Source organism: Ailuropoda melanoleuca, chromosome 4 (genome assembly GCF_002007445.2).
Source record: "Ailuropoda melanoleuca isolate Jingjing chromosome 4, ASM200744v2, whole genome shotgun sequence".
Lineage (NCBI taxonomy): Eukaryota > Metazoa > Chordata > Mammalia > Carnivora > Ursidae > Ailuropoda > Ailuropoda melanoleuca.
The window spans coordinates 51,418,005-51,442,091 of record NC_048221.1 but is presented as its reverse complement, the minus strand read 5'-3'; the positions used below and the strand labels follow the sequence as shown (position 1 = coordinate 51,442,091).

The 24,087-nt window shown below is 42.5% G+C and overlaps 1 protein-coding gene across 3 annotated transcripts in view; it reads left to right on the top strand.

Annotated features, from left to right (window-relative positions):
* Window positions 1-23,605, top strand: part of TAMM41 (TAM41 mitochondrial translocator assembly and maintenance homolog) — a 49,008-nt gene extending 25,403 nt beyond the window's left edge. Inside the window, exons 5-8 of one of the 3 annotated variants that reach the window (XM_034658790.1) lie at window positions 2,113-2,258; window positions 12,030-12,135; window positions 13,396-13,458; window positions 23,407-23,598. In XM_034658790.1, coding sequence (XP_034514681.1) covers window positions 2,113-2,258; window positions 12,030-12,135; window positions 13,396-13,458; window positions 23,407-23,483 — 392 coding nt within the window. In that variant the 3' untranslated portion in view covers window positions 23,484-23,598. Of the gene's footprint in view, window positions 1-2,112; window positions 2,259-11,969; window positions 12,136-13,395; window positions 13,459-23,406 lie in introns of all 3 variants that reach the window. The other 2 variants (XM_002928033.4, XM_019808809.2) reach the window with 2 other exon arrangements.
* The last annotated feature ends 482 nt before the right edge of the window (window positions 23,606-24,087 follow it).

Below are 24,087 nucleotides of genomic sequence, written 5' to 3'. Positions count from 1 at the left end.
ACCATTGTAACTTATCCGTTCTGCTGCTGTTGGACATTAGGGCTGCTTCCAGTGTTTCAGTATTATAAATAGTGACTCAGTGAACAGTTGTGTGTATGCAGTGTATTCACTTAATTACTGGGAAATCTCAGGCAGGTGACTTCATCTCCGTCTTTGTTGCCCTGATGCTAAATGGGGATAGAATAGTATCTATCTGAGAGGACAGGGATGTGTGGGTTAAATGAAGTAATACAGCAAAGCACTTGCAACAGTGCCTGGCACTTACCAGATGCTCAGTGAACATTACCTCTGGACCTCTGTTTGGGTCTGTTTCTTTAGGCTCGCTCTCTAGAGAGGGGATTGTTTCATCTGCTGCTTCCCGAAGGATTTTACCAGTTTAGGATGTCAACAGTATTATGTGAAAGGACCAATTTCTCTACGCCCTCACTAGCAGTCATGCCAGGATTTAACTATGTAACTCTCTTTCCCTTTAAAATAATAGTGAAAAAAGGCGCCTGGGTGTCTCAGTCGGTTAAGCGTCTGCCTTTGTCTCAGGTCATGATCCCGGAGTCCTGAGATCGAGCCCCACCTTGGGCTCGCTGCTCATCTGGTAGTCTGCTTCTCCCTCTACCCCTCCTGCCTGCTCTGGTCTCTCTCTGTCTCTCATTCTCTCTCTCTCTCTCAAATAAAAAAATAAAATCTTTTTAAAAATAAAATAAAATCATAGTGAAAAAACAAGTTTGTCTGTATTGGGGCAGCTTGTTATAACTGGAACTCACTTCTGCTCACTGCCCTAAACAGACCTCATGTCACAAAGGTTGGGTTCCAGAGGCTGTTAGTATGTTTGTTTTCCTGAAGCTTGCAGTCCCCAGCTGCTTTCCACCAAATTGTAGTACAAGTTGGTCGTCTGAACCTTCAAAACCCAGCATATTTTATTCCTTACTGAAGTACATAGTACTGGGTATCTGTATGTTTTCCAAAACAATAGTTTGGTATAGTAATATCTGTTGTGGCATATAATAATTTCAATGATTCCTTTCTCTCCTGCCCCCCCCCAAGAAAAGTAATTGGCAAGGGTAACCATAATTTTGGGTTTGCCCAATTTTTACTTATCCTGGTATAATTATTCACCATGCCCACTTCACCCTCAAAAGCGACCTAGTTCAAATGATGAATGACATTGTCGCCTGATCCCCAGGAATTAATCGGCAGCTGGGGTACCTGCCTACACTTGCTACCTTACTACTTTCCTGGGTGACTTTCTACCTGTCCAACAAAGGTTTCAGTTACAGTGCTTTCGCCAGGCTTCACCTGGGAGGCCCTCACATGCGCCCAGCCTGTTTTGAACGCACATTGGCCCAGTATGCATTCCCTCAAGTTTTCACATTTCATCATCTTTTTCCCTCTACATCTTGCTGATAATTGTCAATGGCATAAGCAGGCCAAGGCACCTCAAATTTGTGTCAGAAGTGGCTCTTTGTCCTTCAGAACTGTTTATTCTGCAGCTCGGTTCATCCCATAGGCAAATGTAAATTCCTCATTTCACACCACTTGCAATGTAAAAAATGGTACCTGCTTTCAAGAAGTTCATCTTAAATGTAAACCTCTTCTTACTAGGACTCCTAACACTTGCTGCTCTTGCCCTTATCAAATATGATAAAGTTCTTTATATTCATAAAGTACCCCAAAAACCCTTACACAAGCACAGCGAAGAGGTTCAAGCTGAGTAAGCAGTAGCAAGGACACATCTAAGGTGACACACACATCTAAGGAGCCACCAGGTCCATGATTGGTCAGAGACAGAGTTTTGCTCACAGAATGAAAGATTATAAGTATAGGTGCTTCTGCGTTGGAAAAACAACAAATCAGCTTCTCAATGATGATTACCTTTTGCACTTTAACTGCATTTTAACTGGCATAAAGGTCTTTATGATTTGAGAGGCTCTGTTTTCCCTTAAACAAGTGCCTGCATTCCTTGGGTAATGTATTCAGAGTTTTAAAGGGGAAAAGCAAATGTTTTGAATATGGGATGCTGCCATCTTGAGCTAGTGTCGGATGAATATGGGGCTGTAGTTTATAGGTCAGGATGTGGACTCTCAATGGAAAATTTGTTTTTCCATTTGTTTTAACCAGGCGACTTTCGGATGGTGGTTGGAGAGGATAAGACAAAAGTGTTGAATATTGTGAAGCCCAACATAGCCCACTTTCGTGAGCTCTATGGCAACATACTGCAGGAGAACCCCCAGGTGGTGTATAAGATCCAGCAAGGCAGACTGGAGGTAAACTGTATGTGGGAAATAATTTATATTGTTTCTAAGGCAAGAGCTATTTTAAGAGGAAGAAGTCAGTGTTAGAACAATGTGACTAGTGTGATAACATTTACAGTTTAAAAAGTAGATTTCATATGTAAACATACTAGTCCATGTATTTGGAATAATGCCAAAAGGTTACATAAGAGACTAGTAATAAGAGACCTCCTCTAGGGAAGGGAACCTGGGGCTGATATGGGAGAGGACCTGTCTTTACCATGTGTATCTTTTTTGCCATTTGAAATTCTTATGCATGCTAATTACCAGTCAAAAACAAGTGAAAATAAATTCTCAGATTTGGCTTCTTCATCCTCAATCCTGCTTCCCTCCCCAGATGTAACCTTACCGACAGTTTGGTGTATATTCTCCCAGATCTCTTCTTTTGTACATTTTTATATTTATTTGTACAGATGCACATGTATAGAAGTTTGGTCTTTTTTTTGTTTGGTTTGGTTTTGTATAAATGGACTTTTACACATATTATTCTGACGCTTTTTTTTCCCCTCACTTGTTATGTTTATTATGTCTTGGCTTTCCTTTTGAGATATCAAATGAAACTTTCATTCCAGGTATCTTTAAGAATTATGTTACTAAGTATTTGAAAATAAATATTAAAGGACTTTTCCTTGGGGGAAAGTAATTTGGATTTAAGAGTGTTTAAAACTCTGGAAACCACAGAGTTGGGTTTTTTTTTAATCTTTAGCAAAAAGAACACTGTATTTTACTTTTTTAGTGCTCTTCCTCTTCCAAATAATAGGGGCAACTAATATTATATTGAATATAGACTTTAAGGGAATTTCTAAAACTGAAAGGGAACTTTGAAAAAAAAAAAAGAAATTATTTAAACAAAAAGAAAGAGTAACATGAAATCCCCAGAATACCTACCGCTCAGTTGAACACATTTTGCAAGTTTTTAAAATTTTTTACTTTTCTGAAAGTAATGCATGCACGTTATTTAAAAACCAAATGGAAACAAACTGAGGGCTTCTGGTGCGGGGGGGGATGGGATAGGCTGGTGATGGGTATTAAGGAGGGCACGTATTGCATGGTGCACTGGGTGTTATACGCAACTAATGAATCATGGAACTTTACACCAAAAACTAGTGATGTACTGTATGGTGACTAACATAATATAATAAAAATATTATTATTAAAAAAATAAATAAATAAAAATTAAAAAATAAAAACCAAATGGGACCTCAAGGTTTGTAACAAAAAGTAGCAGTTCCCTACTCGGCACCTTCCTACTTCTCAGGGCTACTTCCCAGAGCTGACTGCTTTCGTCTTGTTAGTGGTCCCTTGTTTACCTCCATGTTTCTAAACAGTATGATTTGACTGTGATTTCTGGTTTTTTTTTCTGTTTTATACTTTGTTTGTGTCATCCATCAATGGAAGATGAGGATTTTTTTTATGCTCTTTTATCACTCCCATCAACACGCACCCGCATGTGCGCGCGCGCACACACACACACACGCGCACACACACACTTCCCTTCCTACCTCACTCTCTCTTGCTCCACATACAGTTACTTCATAATTTTTGGTTAGGTTAATGTTCACTATTTACATTATTATGAAACTTACTTTTTCTTCATTGCTGAGGTATACTACTATGAAATTTCCTTTCCTGTGCAAATTCGTTTTTCTTGGAGTTAATAATTGTCTCATTTTCTTCATTTGCTTGATTTTCTTTGTACCTGTCCCTAATTCATGCCCTCTTACAAATCTGCATAGCTTCTCTCATCATAGACCAACACATCAGGTATTTTCTGTTTCTTATTTTTCTTGGGGACATTTCTTCTGGAGCCCCGTGTGCCCTGTTCTTTCTAAGCTTGCAGCACGGCTCTTCTCCTGGAGCATCTTTTCATGATCACCCTGAGGGTTCTTTCTGTCTTCTCCTTTTGCTAGGTTTTGGTTTTCTTCATCTTTTATCTTCCTTTTTCATGGTTATACTTTAATTTTGGTGAGATACACCTTATAGTACCTCTCTAACATAGGTTGCAAGGAAGGTAAATTTTTTGAGACCATGTACATCTGAACATTCCACCCTTGCACTGATTGCTAGTTGGGGCTACATATCACATTCTAGGTTGGAAATAATTTTCCCTCAGACTTTCTAAGTCATAGCATCAGTTCTTCTAGTTTCTAAGTGTTGTGTTAAAAAGTCCAGTGGCTGAGTAATATTCCATTGTATATATGGACCACATCTTCTTAATCCAGTCATCTGTTGAAGGGCATCTTGGCTCCTTCCACGATTTAGCTATTGTGGACAATGCTACTATGAACATTGGGGTGCATATGGCCCTTCTCTTCACTACGTCTGTATCTTTGGGGTAAATACCCAGTAGTGCAATTGCTGGATCATAGGGTAGCTCAATTTTTAACTTTTTAAGGGTTAAAAATCAAAAAGAACGATTTCTCATCATTTGCTGCAACATGGACGGCACTGGAGGAGATAATGCTAAGTGAAATAAGTCAAGCAGAGAAAGACAATTATCATACGGTTTCTCTCATCTATAGAACATAAGAACTAGGAAGATCGGTAGGAGAAGAAAGGGATAAAGAAAGGGGGGTTAATCAGAAGGGGGAATGAAGCATGAGAGACTATGGACTCTGAGAAACAAACTGAGGGCTTCAGAGGGGAGGGAGGAGGGGGAATGGGATAGGCCGGTGATGGGTAGTAAGGAGGGCACGTATTGCATGGTGCACTGGGTGTTATACGCAACTAATGAATCATGGAACTTTACATCAAAAACCGGGGGTGTACTGTATGGTGACTAACATAATATAATAAAAAAATATTATTATTAAAAAAAAAAGTCCAGTGGCATTCAGATTACCATCCTTTGGATATGACCTTTTTAGCTCTTGGACAGTATTTAGGATCTTTTCCCTTTTTCCAGTCTTAAATTTCATGATGGTTTGTCTTTGTGTATGTGTTTTTCACTATTATTCTGGCACTTCATGAGACTTTTCGGTCTGGAAATTCATGAGCTCCAATTCTAAGAAGTTTTGTTATTTCTATAATTTCTTCTTATCCATTTTCTTTCTTTGTTCTTTCTGGAATTCCTATTAGCTGTTTGTCGGACCTCCTGGTTTGATCTCTTTAATTTCTCTTTCCTCCTTCCTGTTTCTGTGGGGGTTTTTTTCTGCTTTCCAGAAGAATTTTTCAAATTGATCTTCTAGCACCGCTATTAAATTTTTAATTTCCTTTGAATGTTCTTTTCTTACAGCATCCTGTTCTTGTTTTCCAAATGCATTATCTTTTATCACCCCTCTAGGTGTCTTTATTATAATTTTTGAAGTTTTTTCTTGCTCTCTACATTGTCTCTGTTTCTCTTAGTGTCATTTTCTGTAGGATTTCTCCAAAGGGACATCATCTACTCACTGGGATCAGGAAGGATAATGTGCCTAGCTGCCAACTTACAGAAAACTGAGCAAGGGGAGAGGGCTGGGCATTTTCTTTAACCATGAAGATAAACATTTCCAAATTCCTCACTATGGCCTGTGAAAGCCTACGTGATCTAAGTTCTGATTGATCTCTTATCCTGGGGAAACTTACAAGAGTTAGATTCGTGGGCCGAATTACAGTTCTCAGCGCAGCTGAGGCTGTCACTGACACCCACCTGCTCTTTCCCGCACTGCCCATTCCAAACTCCCCTGACCCTCATCTAGCATTTGTGCTGGGCTAGACGAGGTGGCCCAGCCCCTCAGCCTGAGGCATCTGAGACCCGGTCACCATGCCCGTTTCAGGCTATGATTGCTGTCCTTTCCCTTTACCATCAAAATTGGGCAAGGGGTACTAAGAGATGTGTACCAGCAGCTGTCCCCTGATGATCAGTTTCTTCTGCCACTACGGTGACTCCTCTTTGTCTGCTGGGCTTTTGGCATGGCATCTGGAGAGTTGGTGGCAGTCATGGCTTTAAGTTTTGGTCCTGAAGTTGTAGGGATGGGAAGCACCCATTTCCTGAGTGGGTCACTGGGAACAATAGGAAACAAGGCTACTTCTTCCATCCTTGGTTCCCAGACCTAGGCATTCCACTGGTTGGGAACAAGGTACTATTTAACAGGCATTAATTTAGGATGTGTATGCACCCCATTCTCACTGGGTATCATCGCCAAGCCGCTGGCTCAGCTCTTCATTGCTCTGTCATAGGATTTTTTAAATGATGGCACTATTAGCATTTTAGGCTGGATAATTCTTTGCTGTGTGGCCCCCAGATTTCCTCTTTTTGAGAACTGCACTATCAGTCTGGCAGCTGTGGTGCAGTATATGGTAGGAAGAGTGGAGCCATGGTCTGTGCCCATTGCTATACCTCTGTACCTCTTTTGCTCTAAAATGGGTCCCATAAGTGATGTTACATGGTACAGCCATGTTGGTGAAGCAAGCATTCCATAGGCCCTGTAATGGTACTGGCTAGGTCCTGTGGGCAGGAAGGGCAAACCCATGCTCAGAATATGTGTTACTTCCAGTTAAGATGAATTATGGCCCCTTCCCAGGTGGAAGGGGTCCAAAGTAGTTAACTTCCACCATGTGCTGTTTAGTCTCAAGAGATGGTCTTATTATCAGGATCTCAGTTTTGGCTTCTGTTGCTGTCAGAATAGACGTTAACAACAGCAGTAGCTAAGTCAGCCTGGGACCTAGGCAGAGCCTCTATCCCTGCCACCATGGCTACTCCTTTTATAAGCTTTGTGCTTGAGGCTATTGAATTAACTGGCTGAGTTGTTCTTTTGGTTACTGTTGATTCTTCTGTGAAGGATGCTTTCTTGTGGACGTTAGCAGACTACAAAGATCTTCACACTTCGTGCACACCTCCCATAGATCCACCCGCATGCCTCTTCTCCCAAGTTTTTTGTCTTTAGTCTTCTGGTCTTTTTCCTTTCGGCCCAACCAACCAACGAACCATTCTTTACTCCCCATGGGTCTTTGTATATTCTTACCTGGGGCTACGTTCTCCATGTGAAGTGGATGACCAGGTACACCACCTGAAGCATTCCCATTTGAGAGGATTTCCCCTCTTGAATGTCTTTCAGGGCTATCCCTGAGTGAGGCTGTAATGCATCGTTTTCAGCTTGTACATACCAAGCCAAATCATCCATGCAGCAAGCTCATCCTTTATCCTCTGAAAACCAGTCACAAGGGAACCTCCATGTAGCCATAGGCATGAACCAGTGGAGAAATAGAATGGTATGCACTGCTGCAACAGCGCGTAGTGGGTATTACGGGGCCTGGGTTTCCTGCATGTGCCACTTACTTGTGCCCTCTGGCCTTACTCATGTGGAATGCTAGTGTACCTCTTCCATCTTAAAGTGGATTCCTGTTGAGCCTGCCTGACCTTAAGATCTGGTGAATACTAGAGATCTCAGTTCCTGATGGGCAGTTCTTGATGCGTGGTCTTTCGTTGCTCCATGGTTAGAAGCTCCATCTCTACCGGAGTCTCACATCTCAGAGCTGATTTCAAATGGTGCATTGCTCTTCACTGCAGATGGCATGGCCTTGCTCCAGAACCCTAGCAGTCTACATTGTGATTTCCCGCTGGGAACCTACCACAAGCTTCCTGTCGCTTCTTTTTATACCGAAGATACCTTTGGAACTATAGTTTTTACAGGGTTGTATGGCCCAAGTGGGGGGCTGCTTGCTCTGCTGCCTGGGTCTGTTGCAGGCTCTTTTCTGCTCTGAGCCTCACAAACCTGGCATCCTTTTATACCACTTGGTTAACGGGTCTGAACATTACAGCCAATTGTGCAATCTGCTGCCTCTAAAACCTGAAGAGGCTTACCAAGCATCATGCTTCATTCTTAGCCGTGAGAGATACGAGATGCAACAAGTTGATCTTTACTTCGGAGAGGTTGTCCCAGCATGCGTGAGACCGCCTGACCCCTAAACACTTCGTGATGTGGTAGACTGCTACGACTTCGTGGGGTTTATCTTCTACACCCTGGAGTACATTTATCTACCAGGCATTCCAGTGTACTTGCCGCTATTGTTTACCAGGTCACAGTAGCAACATACCATCGATGCAGTGGATCAGCCTGAGACTGTACAGTGTCCATGGTCTGGTTTCCTTGGGATATCTTGTGACAGAGGATGGGAGAGTTAACATAGCCCTGAGGCAAACCATAAGATACACTATTGTCCGTCTCATGAGAGCGAGCTGCTTCTGATCCTCCTTCCTAATAAAGATGAAAAGGAATGCATTCCCCTGGTCTTGGCGTCATCCAGATACCTGCAGTTCTGTTGACTTGCTCGAACAGATTTACCACAGCCGGCACAGCAGATACAACTGGGACTTCTGCTTGCATGAGTTGTGGTAGTCTGCTGTAGTCTTCCAGAACCCGTTTGGATTTTGTAAGGGCCAGACTTAGTGGAAATATGAGGGAGACCATTAGCCTTTGTATTAGTCGGAGTTCTCCAAAGAAACAGAGCCAGTGGGATATATAGAGATTTATTTTAAGGAATTAAACTGTGGAGGCTGACATATTTGAAATTTGCAGAGCACGCCAGCAGGCTGGAGACCTAGGGAAGAGTATGTTGTAATTTTAAGTCTGAGGGCAATCTGGAGGCAGAATTCCTTCTTCCTGGGGCACCTGGGTAGCTCAGTCATTAAGCATCTGCCTTCGGCCCAGGGTGTGATCCCAGGGTCCTGGGATCAAGCCCCACATCGGGCTCCCTGCTCCTCTGGGAGCCTGCTTCTTCCTCTCCCACTCCCCCTGCTTTGTTCTCTCTCTCGCTGGCTATCTCTCTTTCTGTCAAATAAATAAATAAAATCTTAAAAAAAAAAAAAAGAATTCCTTCTTCCTCAGATACTTTAGTCTTTTTTCTTAAGGCCTTTGACTGATTAGGTGAGGCCCACCTGCATTGTAGAGGGTTATCTACTTCACTCAGAGTCTGCTGACTTAAATGTTAATTATATCTTAAAAAATATTTTTATAATAACATCTGGACTAATGTTTGACCAAGCAATTAAGCACTGTAGCCTAGCCAAGTGACACAAAATTAAACATGACACCCCTGCATCCTTTAGGTTTACAGATAACACTAATCTCTGCCTTTCCTCCTGAGAGGTGGTGTTTGTTGTTGTTGTTTTTTAATTACTGTCTTGCATAAGAGGTAAAATGGCAGCTTCGGAGGCTTCCCCTTGGCCTTCCATAGTATGACAGCTCTAAAGTGCCGTCATAGAGTATCCTCTTTAGGACCGCTCCTGGTAGGTATTGTGTAGGATCGGGATTGAGCGGATTTGAAACAAGCCCCCATCTGATCCTACGGTGGCACCGTGGAACTAGATGGCCATGCCTAGTTGTCCCAGCCTTTGTACTCATGCATCATCCAGTCATTGGATCCAGGCAGCTCCCTTTGGCTGAGGACAGGTCTGGGAGGGGCGCTAAGAGGGATTCAGCGAACTTTCCCAGCAGCTAGTGGAATGAGTACCTTGGCCCTTAAGCCAGGATCTGGGTGGTACAACACAGCATCCGGTATCCTGTGACCACATCTGCTTTTTTAAAACATCAGCTTTATTGAGATATTATTCAAATACCATAAAATTCAGTGGTTTTTAGTATATTCACAGAGTTGTGCAACTATCACCACAATCTAATTTTACAACATTTCCATCACTCGAAAAAGAAACACCACATCCATTAGCAGACCCTAGTTTCCCCTCCCCACAGGCAGCCGCTAATCTGTTTTCTGCCTCTATGGATTTGTCTGTTCTGGACACTTCATATAAATGGAACCATACAATGTGTGGTCTTTTCGTATCTGCTTTTAAAGTGCGGTTTGACTTTCACGGTTTTTTTAAAATTTCTTCTCCTTTATTTTCTGACTCTCACAATTTAATTGAATGCTTTCACTTCCATGTTTTAATGAGAATCAAAGAGGATAATTACACAAAATTTAGCAATTTATTTGAAAATGTCACCTAATATTTTGTCTTTCAAGCAAAAATTCCAATGCGTTCTTTTCCTCAAGAGAAAGCAGTAGCAAATACTATTTTTTAACTCCTTGTATTACTCAAGCCATTTTGGTATCTCTGAAATTCCTGAAAGCTTCATAGATAAAGCCTTACAGAAATATAGGATCCTTTTGACTAATCTCAATTCTTAGCCCCAAAATATGAGTCCATAAATGTTATTTCTAATGTATTTTACAGTAGTATCCACATTTTTTGTCATTTATTGAAGCGAAGCTAAATAGAGTTCAAATTCTGTGGATTTAGAATCCTTTTAATGATAAATATAAAATATTGAGGTTAAAAAAAAAACCTTTACTGGAGCCACTAGATAATAGTACTTTGTTCTTCTTGGCATAAATTTTATAGAAAACTATAAAAATCCAGACATTAATACTCAATAAATATTTGTTAAATGAAAAAAGTGGTAGAATGAGTGAATTCTAAGTGTTAATAAGAAAGTTAGTCATATCTGGAAAATCCAAATCTAAAATTTAATATATTCATTTGTCTAATTTTTTTTTCTTACTGTTCTCTTAGTCAAAGTTAAAACCTAACCATTTGTTGAAAGAACACAAGACAGATTCTTACCTGAAAAATAATGAGATGAGCCGTTGAGGGCGGTGCTACTGGTTCTCGCCTTGGCAGGCAGGCAGTGTTTACATGATTTTGTAAAAACTTAGTTCCATGAAGTAAAGTATATTAGACCAGGAGTTAGGGAAGCTAGGTGTGGCCTTGGCTCTGTGGCTAACTTTGGATTCAAAGTGAAGTCTGATGCATAGTTTGTATGTTTTATTTCTGTATTTATCTTTCAGCTTGATGTATTTAGAATATGTGGGGCACAGAAACCACTGGTGTAATTTAATCCTACTTAAGAAATAACGACAACTAAGTTTTATTGATGCATTTATTCATTCCCTTACTCAATGAGTGTTTTTTGACAACCTACTGTGTGCCAGGGGATTAAAAGCAAATAAGCTTAGTCTTTGTCCTCAGTTTGTACCTACAGTTAATGAAATACAGCATGGTGAATAAAAAGGCCCAGAAGGCAGGAGACACAAGGTTAGACGCCGCTCTCTCCGAGTGGCTCTGTGACACTGGCTGTGTCACTCAGTGCCCCTCTGTTTAAAATGGGAGAGTCTGAGTGCCTGGATTTGCTGAGCCTCAGTGAATGTTGGCAGCAGCCCCACTTCCTTCAGCTGCTGGATGTAAGACAAATAGAAATTTTAAAACTGAAAGTCAGAAATTGATCCTTGAAAGAGGCTTCTGTTCTTTTCTCATGTAAAAGTGGACTATTACAGGAAAAGAGTTGGCCTTTTTGAAGGAACTTAGCATCTGAACTCTTGTGCATTCAGTTTCAGAAAGGAGCAAGTCGGGGCACCTGGGTAGCGCAGTCGTTAGGCGTCTGCCTTCGGCTCAGGGCGTGATCCCGGCGTTATGGGATCGAGTCCCACATCAGGCTCCTCCGCTGGGAGCCTGCTTCTTCCTCTCCCACTCCCCCTGCTTGTGTTCCCTCTCTCGCTGGCTGTCTCTCTGTCACANCAAAAAAAAAAAAAAAATTTTTAAAAAAAAAAAAAAAAAAAAAAAGAAAGGAGCAAGTCTCCTTAGCATGCTGTCTGGTCTGGGGTATGGGTTCATGTATGTTTATGTGACTTGAAAGAGAAGCCCGTGTCTTTGAATCTTTATAGAATTAAAAGAACTTTACATAGACGTTATCTTTTTTTTCCCCTTAGATAGATAAAAGCCCAGAAGGACAATTCACTCAGCTAATGACATTGCCCAAAACATTACAGCAACAAATAAATCATATTATGGACCCTCCTGGAAAAAACAGAGATGTGGAAGAAACTTTATTTCAAGTTGCTCATGATCCTGACTGTGGAGAAGTGGTGCGACTAGGTATGTTTATGGATTTGGCGTTAAGGAAGTGCTGGCCATGGGTAAAAAGCAAAGTTTGCGACTGAGATGTATTTTTTATATTTTCTTGCCTAATGAGATTGAGAGACAGATTGTCTCAGGGAAGAAGAAAGCACTAACAATCTGGGGTTTTTCCAAATCTAAACTGTCATTTGTTTGAAGTAGAGTGGTGAAAGTACTTCTGTTTTCAGATTCCTGGGTCCTAAATCACTGTCAGAGGGGGAAACAATGTTTGTTTAGTTCCAAGAGCGTAACTTCTAGAAGTTATTCCAAAGACTCCTCTGTGTCCTTCATGGTGGTCTGAGAAGGAAGGAGACTGGTGACATTTTTAGTGCTTTTATAACATCAAGAACACAGCTTTCATCAGCCGACTCCTGTTCAGTGTGTCTCATAGCGTGTTCAGTCAGTTCCCTCTGACATGGCCCATGTTCCACATATTATCCCCAGGGCCTTCCCAATGTTTACCCAAAAATCTTATCTTCAGAGACCCACTTCCCTTTGAGGTGTTAAAGATAATTTACAAGGGCTGTCAGTAAAGAAATAATCATGATTGAAAATGACTCCCTTCCCCAGATGAGCACGTTCTCCTGTTTTATTGAAACAGGAAATATTTCCTGAGCTCCTGAAGGATGCAAGCTACTGCCCTAGATGCCCTTCCCAGTGATGTACTCTCCCAGGGACCTGCCCCAGGCCATCAGAGCATATGTTTAGGTTACCAGGTACCTATTCTGAAGATAAGTGAGGAGGCACGTTGTTTGTTTTCATTTTAACATGATTCTGGTCACAATATGGTCTCTGCTGCCTTTGTGAGAGGATGAAGGATGGAGTCCCGTGTATGTTTTCAGAATGAAAGTTTTTCTCCGAGGCAGAAACTTTGGGTTCTTTTTAATCATTTCAGATCTTGGGGTTGAGAACCAGCAACCTTAAGCAGATTTAAAGTCATAAAATGACCTTTGAGTGTGACTTAATCCACCCCGTTTTAATTAAGGTGAGGAGGCCCAGGCCCAGAGGGGCCAGGCATTTGCCTGAGCTCACATGGCTGGTGGTGACACGGCTGGCAGCTCTGGTCTCCTGGCCCCCAATCCTGATACCGCTTCTACTGTCATTCTGCGACACCAGGGCAGAGCTCGATTTGCTGGTTTTATTGGATAACTGGAAAGAATATTTTGTTTTAGGTTTTTAAAAGTGTTAAGATGACTAACATCTGGCTTTTTTGGCATCCTTGTTGCTTTGCTCTCATAGGGCTTTCAGCAATTGTGAGACCTTCTAGTATGAAACAGAGCACCAAAGGCATTTTCACTGCTGGTAAGAACTTTCAAAAGTCTATGGTTGTTTTTTTTGGTTTTTTGGTTTTTGTTTTTGACAAAAGTTACGTTTAATTCACAATGTAGTGAAGGTTACCGGAAACAAAGCTACACACAAAGCGTGAAAAGGCCTATTACACAAATGTACATATTTCTATACAAAGCTCCTGTCACCGTTTGCTACCCTCGTCTCCTGTGTCTGTTAGGTGAGCCGAGTCCTGGAGCTCTGGGTTATGAGAGCTCTGTCAAGAGAGGGGGGAGGGGAAGAGCCTCTGAACCAACACCTAAAAATGCCCTCTTAGAGACATCAGTTACTTGCAAAATAAATCATTTCCTTTTCGAAGATCCAGGCTTAATGTACCTGCTGGATTGAGTGGCCTCAGCATTCCTGATTAAAACGTAAAGCTTTATCGGTATCGTACGAGTACTTCTGAAGTGCTGAATTTTGATGGTCGTGAACTAGAACGTAGCAGTGGTGTACAGACAGGCAAAACAGCCCTGTCATCTGGTCTGAAACAGTCAAACCATGTGAGGTGCTGTTGGAAGCCTTACTGCCCCTCTCAGTTTTCTGAATAACTCCCTGGGTGCAGGTTGTCCCCTCATTTTAGGATTTATGGAAGTCACATGTGCATATTGTTGCCAAAGCAGCAGTACCTTGCCCTTCCCCCACCCATTTCCCCTCTCCAGAGACAACTGCTTCTAACTCTCCTAGCGGGTTGGTTTTATTTCCACTGCCAGTTTCCTAAATAGTAGGCGTATACTGCTGTTTGCTCCTTTTCAGTTATGGGCATCATCTGTGGACTTCTCACTCTGGCGGATTAAAATTCAGCTCTCATACCCATCCCGCCACACACACTCACCCCTCCCATCCCTTGGTCCTCGGGTAATGGCTGTGTGGCTTTGGTGAAGCCAGTTGTCAGAGTTTACAGCGTATGACTCTGTTACTATGATTCATAGGTGAGCCATATCATACCCTTTTCCTTCCCTGCACGACTCTCTTTTCCCACGGAGATTGTCTTCCCCTGTGTAATGGGAGGGATCCCCCGTCTCCCGTCTCTTGTGTCTTTTACTTTTGTGATATACACTCTCATTTTGGTGAAGCACACCTCCAGTAACTTCTGAGAAAGGATGCGGGGAGGCAAATCGGGAGACCATGTATAGCTAGAAAAATTTTTAGCTAACCCTCACAGATAATTAACACTAAGGCTAGAGATAGATTAGAAATCATTTCTTTAAGAATTTCTATATCATTATTCCTAGTATCTTCTCACTTGAGGATTGCTATGGAGGTCCAAAGCCATTCTGATTCTTAGTCCTTTGTGTATGTTCTTTCTGGAAGCCAGTTAGGTCTTCACTTGCCCCCAGGGCTCTGACATTTCTCAGTGATATGCTTTGATAATGAATCTGTTTTTATCTACTTTACTGGGTACTCATTGCCCTTTCATTTTAGAACCTCAGAAAATAATATAAGAAATTTTTCTTTTATTGTTTTTTTACCTTCTTCCCATCTGTTTTCTCTCTTGTCTTTCTGGAACTCCTTTTATTCAGATATTGGACCTCCTGGAAGAGCCCTTTGGTTTTCTTTCGTTTCCTATTTTTGATTTCTGTCTTTTTGCTCTGCTTTCTGGGAGATTTTTTCAGCTTTAGTTTCCAGCCCTTCTATTGAGTATTTTATTTCTGCTATTATATTTTCAATTTCCAGGAGCTCTTTTCTGTGTTCTTTCTTTATTCTCTAATATACATTTTTTATTTTTTTTAAGATTTATTTATTTGAGAGTGAAAGAGATCGCACATGTGTTCATGCAAGCATGGGGTGGGGCAGAGGGAGAGAATCTCAAGCAGACTCCACGCTGAGTGCAGAGCCCTATGTGGGGCTTGATCTCACAACCCTGAGATAATAACCTGAGCTGAAATCAGGAGTCAGACGCTTATCCAACTGAGCCACCCAGGCACCCCTGAATGTACATTAAAAAAAAAAAAAATTAAACATCCTGTTCTTGTTTTATGGGCTTAAGCATTTGAACATATCTTTGGATATTGCCACATTGCCCTCCAGAGTGGTTGAATCAATTTATAGTACTATTAGCAGGAAATTAGAGTTCTCTTTTCTCCCCGTTCTCTCCAACACTTGGTATTGTCAAATGACGGACTTTCCTAGTTTGGTCTTTCTTTATGTGACCATCTACCGAGCCTTTCTAATGTGCCAGCCATGCAGGATACACAAGTGCACACAACACCATCCTGCCTTCAAAGAGTTCATAATCTAGAAAGGGAGATAGATGTGTAAATAGAAATTTGCGGTACTGGATGATAGATGGCACAGAGGTAATCGAAGTTAGGGGTAATCTTTCAGCCTGATTCTGATCCCTGGGCTGAGATTGCCTGGAAGCTGGTGTGCTCACACCTCTTAACCTCTCACCCCAGCTGCCTGGATACCCAGCTGTGTTTGGCCCCAAGGACACAGTGCTGCCCCTCCTGAGTCTTTGGAAAGATTCAGCCAAAAATTCAACAAAGATTTAGTAGCTCATGTGCCAGATCTACTCAGCTGAAGATCTTCCTACTATGCAGGAGTGCATAGCTTTGCATTTCCAATTAAGATATTTATTTAATCTATGTTCCTGCTGGTTTATCCTGGCAAGGCTGAAGATGAGGTGTTTTTGTTTGGTTGGGTGGTTCAGGCTATTAATCTGTGATTTGCATGATTGCAGCTTCTTGGGTGAGGCTAAATGCTTTGTGTTTTTGTTTTTTGTAGGGTTTTTTTGGGCTTCTTGTCCCATAAGGAATTATTAGATTTATGGATTTTTTTGTTTTTTAGTTGTGATCATGTGTTATGGGGTTTTTAAATTTTCCTTTTCTTTTAGAAATACATATTAAAATTTTTACAGATGAAATGACAGGATGTCTGAGATTTGCTTGAAAATAAAACATGGCTGGGACGCCTGGGTGGCTCAGTTGGTTAAGCATCTGCCTGCGGCTCAGGTCATGATCCCAGAGTCCTGGGATTGAGTCCCACATCTGGCTCCTTGCTCAGGAGGGGGACTGCTTCTCTCTCTGCCTGCCGCTCCCCCTGCTTGTGTGCTGTCTTGCTCTCACATGCTGTCTCTCTCTCTCTCCGGTAAATAAATAAATAAAATCTTAAAAATAAAATAGAACATAGTGGAGGGAAGTGGATTGGGGTGGATGACACAGGATTCGCCCTGAGTTGATATATTGTTGAAGCTGAGTGAAGAAACATGAGACGTGTTCTATTCTTCTTTTATAAGTTTTAATTTTTCTCTAATAAAATGTTTTTAAAAATCTATCCTCATCACCTCTTGACACTTCAACCTTAAATCAACCTTTGGTCTTCTTTCCACCCATCCTTTCCAGTGGCCAGCAGAGGGCAGTGGGTGATACAGAAGCCACAGCCCAGTTTTCCTGTGGCCGCCCTAGTGCCCGGGCTCGTTCCTGCGCGTGCTCACTGCCTCCTTCCCTTTCCTTTCTAAAGAGGCCTTATTGGATCCTGGAAGGCCAGAATACCGGAATATATGCAGCCTGCTCTGTGGGTGCAGAATCTGTGGAAAGTGACGCGCATCCCTTCAAAGTCTGTGGGTTTACTTACCTTATGCTCTGGCTTCTCTGGTTTTATGGTGCTTGTGAGCTGTGGTGAAGGCGCTCAGGCCAGAGCCCCAGAGCCTGGGGCTCATATTCCAACTTAACTACTGTGACTTGGGCAAGTTACCTAATTTTTCTGAGTTTTAATTTCATAGGGTTAATTATACTTGCCTCACCAGGTTGTGAAAATTACATCTTATGCTAAATAAACCCATCTAGCACTGTGCCTGGACTTTCTCTTTTTGGTATCATTACCTAAAAGTTTCCTGACCCCTCTTTAGAATAGGCTTCTTTGCACTGTCATATTCAGATGGCATTCTCCCACCCAGTAACCAGGTCTCTAGTTGGAGTAAATTAGCAACGAAAGGCCCCGAGTGGCTGGTTTACTGTTTCTCTTCCCTCTGACTTCACAGCAAGCTTCAGAGCCTCTATGCTTCTGCATGTCGTTCTTTAGAAAGTCTTCTCATTGTGGTCCTGGCTGTCGTTCCGCTTGCTTTGCTAAGGTAAAACCCTCCAAGTTCTACTTGTGTTCCGTTTTTCAGCTAGCTGATGCATCATATGCGGGGTGAGAAAACCTGTGTATTTGATGGAGTTTGTATTCCTTAGTAGCCATTCTCACCCTTCCCCTTCGCATCGTCCCACTCAGTGGGGGTGAAAAGGAAGCTTCGGTCTTCTCCCTTAGCTAGTGAATACCTTTTATATTCAGGTACAGTTCAACTCAGAGAGATCGCTAACCGAGGAGCAAAGCTTGGGGTCAGAGACCTGGACTTGAGTTGTAGCCGCTCATTTCTTCACTCTGTAACCTTGGCATGTTAAGTAGCCCTTCTTCCTTGAAATGGAGGGGGTGTTAATACCCAGCTCGCTACATGTTCTGAGAGTGTCCAGTATGTACCTAGTAGGTGCTTTATAAACTTGGGTGAGTCTAGATCTAAGTATCACTCTATTCCCAGACAAGATAAAGGCCAGGCATCTATAACCAGCCAAGAGGATTGCCTTTACTCATAAACCGAGTTGGATACACAGTTGCCTGTTCTCATGTGGGCTGACCCTCTGTCCGTATTAGTTCCCTTGAGATCCCCTCATCATCAGATACACCCGTGTTCCAAGGTGAGTACAGAAATGCCTCCAAAGCCAAACACTGTTTTCCCATTTTAGCCTAACTCACCAGCAGCTCAGAAGTGAAAGGCCATTTAGTCTCCTGATACTTGCCTGCTCTTCTTTTCATGGTAGCAGCAGATGACATCACTCTCAAACTGGTCACAGAGGACCACCTAAGCAAATTGTCGGATTCTCAGCAGCAGCAGCCTTCACGTTACTAACCCGAGTCTTCTGGTACCGGGACTAGGAGAGAGATGGGGGAGTTATTGGTAAAACTGAGAAGGAAGCAGGAGCCGGCAAGGGGAGCCTGAAAAGCCACGCAGAGGAATTCAGAATTTATTTTGAGGGTGGAGGGAAGCCAAGGAAGGATTGTAGAAAGACCTTGATAGCTGGAGAGTAGAGAGCAGATGGAAGGGAGCTAATGCTCTTGCTCAGGAAACTGATTAGCTATGGTTGCAGCCAGTCAGGAGAGGAGTTAGGCAGCCTGAACTCGGGTCATTGCAGTACAGGCAGAGAAGAGACGCCCACAATATTTTTTTTTTTCTATTTTAATAATTTCTATTTTGTTATATTAATCACCATACAGTACATCCCCAGTTTTTGATGCAATGTTCCATGATTCATTATTTGCATATAACACCCAGTGCACCATGCAGTATGTGCCCGCACACAATATTTAGAGGGCAAGTTCCCTGTTCTGGATGGTTGGAGGGATATGGGAAGTGAAGGAGGGAGAGGAGTCAGAGATAATTCCGTATCTGGCTTGCGAAGTGGTGGACGGTGGTCCCATTCCCCAGAGGTGGGAAAGGTTGGAGAAGATGATGAGCGTAATTTCTGAAATCTTGCTTTATTTTTCCCTACCTGACTTTCTGCTCAGTCAGAACTGACTCTGGGGACAGATACCTATTTACCTCTCTAGCTTCAAAGGATTCACCTGAATTAACAAGACAGGTTTAGTCTTGTTCCTAAAAAGTTTCTGGCATGCCTGAGGGGTTCTTTACCAGCCCTTTCCTGAAACACAAGAGAATGGATTGTCGGTTATCCTCTGCTTCTGATCTCTTATAACTAAAACACTTCTTCCATTTTTTGGTACCTGCACATTAAATAAGAACACATAATAATAGTTAAGGTTTTTTTTTCCTCGTGATTTGCTTATTAATAACTTGAGAGTCCTTAAAATAAGTCTGTACTTCTGCTTCAAGAGACTTTCTTTGTAGATAATATCTAACTGTGGTTGGAAAATAATTGAAAGAGTGTTTGGGGGCTTACTGATTTTCCCTCCTAAATATCTGAAATGTAGGACTATGGGAAGGGAGAGACCTCTCACAAACTACTCGTATCTCTGTCTCACATTGTTTCCTGGAGAACCATGTCTGTCTCTGGACCCATCTTATTTACGGTCACACAGGGATTCATGGTCTTACATGTGTAGTGACTTTGCTGCAGGTCACGCGAAACAGGCTGGAAATCGACAGAAGTGAAACTTGAGGTGCCAGATATTTAAGTAGATTTCTATACACTTCCAAAAAAGACCTGACTTTAGATACTAGTCAAAATTCGTAATGACTCACTTTAGGTAGATAAGGATATGTCTAAAGACATTGTTATCTAAAGAGATGTTGCATCTTTATCCATTGGGGAAGGAACATGGTTTTTAAAGTTTCTCTCTTAGCAGGCTGTCTTCCCTGAAGACACATTCTAAATGCAGACTTCCTAAGTCACCATCCTTTTCTATGGAAAGAGAGCAGAAACCAAAAGTAGGCTTAATGTAAGCCAAGTAGTATTCTGTGGATTGTAAGCTCTGTGAGAGCAGAGACCATAACCATAACCTCAACATTAGTTCAATGTCTTATATAGATGCTCAATAAATATTAGTGCAGTGGATTTCAGTGACTGAGTAAATGAAAGATTTAGGTTTTCTGGTAGTAGAAAAAAAACTTCCATAGATACAGAAAAGTGCACAAATCATACATTTGGTGAATTTTCACCAAGTGAACACACTCATGAACCTAGGACCCAGATGAAGAAATAGAACAGGACTGTCCCCCAGATGGTGTGCCAGTCATAGTCACTAGTCCTCCAGGAGTAACTACTCTCTGACTTCCAATGCCATGCTTCTATTGTGCCCATTTTTGAACGTTAGATAGATATGTAGGCTCCCGTGTCTTTCACTCCTCTTTACATCAGTGAAATTCAACATGGCGTTGGGAGCAGCAATAGTTCATTTATCCTCATTGCAACGAGTCCATTGTATGATTACACCACGGTGTATCTACTCCCTTGTTCGTGGTTTCTTGGGTTGGTTCCAGTTTGGGGCCCTTACAGGTAGTGCTGCTGTGAATGTTTTCGTACCTGTCTTTTGGTAGGCGAACACATGCATTTCTCGTAGGTGCGTACCTAGGGGGTAGAATTACAGCATCACAGTGTGTGTGAATGGTCTGCTTTGGTACTACTACCGAACAGTTGTCCACATGACACTCCCACTAGCTGAGCTCTCAGCGCAGCTCCTCCTCACTTGGTACTCCATGTCTTTTTCATTGTAAGCACTCCAGTAGGTGAGTAGTGGTATCATATTGGAGTTTAATTTACGTTTTCCTGATGACTCATGAAGCTGGGCATTTGTTCACGTTTATTTAGATATCTTCTTTTGTGAAGTGCCTATTCTAGTGTTTTGCTCATTTTTCTATTCAGTTGTCTGCCTTTTCTTACTGAATTCCTCATATAGTCTGGATATAGGTCCTTTGTCTGGTATATGTAACACAAAAGTCTCCTGCTGGGGGCTGAGGGGCTGTCATTTTACTCTCTTGATGGTGTCTTTTGATAAAAAGACATTCTTAATTTTATTCAATTCAGTTTGTCAGTTTTGTCCTTTATGGGTAGCAGCTTTTGTGCCCTGTATAGGAAAGGCTGCCCACCACAACTTCGTGGAGTTTTAGTTTTCCACCTACGTTGTAATTAGAATATTAAGGCAGAAAGGATCCTTCATTCCAGTTGGTTGGTTCTTAACCTTCTGCAAATCCTGGCTTCCTGTGAAAACCCCCGGCACAGCAGTACACACATGCATACACACAGCAAACTTTCCTGGTTTCCGCCTAACTCTCCTGCAGACCGACGTTGAAATCTGTCCATGGCCTCTTGTCAGGGAACCCCAAACTAGTCCAACCGGTCTTTTTACAGATGAGGAAGTTGAGGCCTAGGGAGGGTACGTCACACTGCAAGTTTGTGGTCCAGTTGGGATCCGAATTCAGGTCCCTTGACTCCTATTTCAGTGCTCTTTCTAGTACAATTCCCTGCTGCAGTCTTTCTGAGAATCTCAGTTAGAGCCATCTAAGAGAGAGACTGTTTTTAATGAAGGGAGGTTTCTTTTTTTTTTAAGATTTTATTTTTTTGAGAGTGAGAGTGAAAGAGAAAGAGAACACGAGCCAGGGGAGAGGGAGAGGGAGAAGCAGACTCCCTGCTGAGCAGGGAGCCCAACGCGGGACTCGATCCCAGGACCCTGAGATCACGACCTGAGCCGAAAGCAGATACTTAACCAACTGAGCCACCCAGGCACCCCAATGAAGGGAGGTTTCTATGCAGTAGCAGCAAAATATGGCTACATGGTGACACTCAGGTACTTTAGATATTTACCTTAAATGTTAAAGTCTAGCATGTCTGTATGTAAGGTTTGTGAAGTTGAGCTGCGACTGATCATGGCTGATGCATCTTCCTCTAGCTGTGACTCAGTGTCCTGGGGTTGCTGTGTTGAACCTTACTGTATGCACCTACCTGTGTTCTGCTTTGTGTCTCGATTGGTTCTGGCTGGAATATTAAAAAGCACCTTACATAAGAAGTTTCCAGTCTCAATGCTCAAGTGGGTGAGGTTCACCAATGTGGTTGCTCCAGGGAGAATATTAAAAGAGGTGGAGGCAGGGGAAAGGAGCTCTGAGTTTCTTGACTAGGCTAAGTCCATTTGCAAACAGTAGGCAAGCTGGGCCAGAGTTTCTAGAAGTATTTGCTAACAGTTTTCCTGGTATGCAGCCTTTTTACCTGCCACTGCCTGCAGTAGGTTCTTCAAAGATTCTGAGCAGACTGGGCAGCTTACAGGTAACAGGCCCAGGTATTTTCAAGAGACCACTCAAACCCCAGTACTAGAAGTCTCCAAATTTAATCCTTTTACCTCATCCACAGTGTCTACCAATGCTTAAAGCGCACTGCCAGAGGTGTGCATTTCAGACATGCAGCACAGACCACAATTCATATCTCCTGGGGAAGAAGACCGTTTGGTTCTTTGGGCCACACCCTGAAACACAGACTAAATGATCTCATCCTTAGCACAAAGGAAGTCGAGCCCATAGTACCATCTGCAAATAGGATCCCATTAGACCTGACAGACAGATAGCATCCCATTATTCTACCCCATCACTTCTGTCCCATTAGCCCCCAGAGAGCTTTCTTCTACAGTTTCATCAGGTATTTGTGATTAAGTAGGTGGGGGGTGCTAGAAGGTCAGATAGCTCAGTGAGGTGCATCTGTTCCATCATTTCAAAAGCATTTACTGAGTACCTACTATGTGTTAGGTACTGTACCAGGTGATGGGGATACAGGGATGAATGGAACAAGCTCTCTGTCCTTGAGGAGCTCCCAGCCTAGGAAGAGGGACAGGTCAGTAAGCTGACGAGTGGAAAATGCACGTGTGAGAGGTCAGCACAGGTGCTCTGGGACCAAGAGGAGCTATGTCTGAGTTGGCCTGGGGTGTCCAGGGAGGCACTTCTGTAGAAGGAATCTGAAAGGGGACGAGGAGTGTACAGGTGGAAAGTGATGGAACCAACATTTGTTCTAGGCAGGCTGGTGGCATACACAGTGATAAAGCAGCAGGGAGCTGGGGGTGGTTGGGATGCCAGCGTAGAAGGGAGCTGAGGACACCCAGTTACACACAGAGTTTGCTTTATTTTCCTTTCGCCTCTTTAAAAGAGCTACTCAAGTCAGAGGTTGATGATATACTCGTAACTTGGAAGATTCACTTATCCCATTAACTCAGGTACCTTTGGGATCCGTGTCACTGCTGGAGTAGATGCCTAAATCAGAATCTCTTCCCCTTATGTTGATCATGGTGACCTTTAATCATCTTCTGCTCCCAGGGTCTCCTGGGCCCCCCAGTCAGCCCATTACTGCCCCACTCCAAAGACAGGTCTCTGGTCAGGATATCATGGAAACTAGCTGAGTATGTAGTCCACAAGCACCAATCTCCTCACCATCTCTTTTTTTTGTCTTTTAGGTGTGAAGAAATCAGTGGTTTATAGTTCACTAAAGCTACACAAAATGTGGAAAGGATGGCTAAGGAAAACATCCTGATTTTGCTTGCTTTTATATGTGTTATGTATAGATGAATAAAGCGATCCTTTTTGACAGAACAATGTTTGCTACCTTGACCCACTGCTTGAATTTGAAGATACCTAGGTTTGTATATTTGACTTTGAAATGTAGGTGTTAGACCTTTATCCGGGGGACCCAAATACCTTTGAGGACAAGCAAATGAGTGGTTTCACAGGCACAGGTGGGAATCTGTGAAAGTATTTTTAGCTAGCGAAGGATTAAATAGAACAGGGAAAATGACCTAGTGTTCCTTCAAGGCCTACACACTAGGTGTGATAGGTGAACTGCTTTGTTGAACCCTTACCCTACTTCTACAACATAGATACGAGCCCTGCTTTTTTACAGCCAAGGAAACTGAGGGTAAAGAAGTTAACTAACAGACCCACTGGCCCACAGCCCCAAAGCAGCTGGGATTTGAATTCAAGTCTGTTCCGCTCAGAAGACCAGTATCACATCCCACTTGAGGCCTCGTCTGCAAGATGTGAATAATTCTCTCCTGGTTTATCCAGATGATTTCTGTGATTATTTCCAGTTATCACTGGCCATGGAGCTAAAGACACCTGGAATGGTTTCTTCTATACCA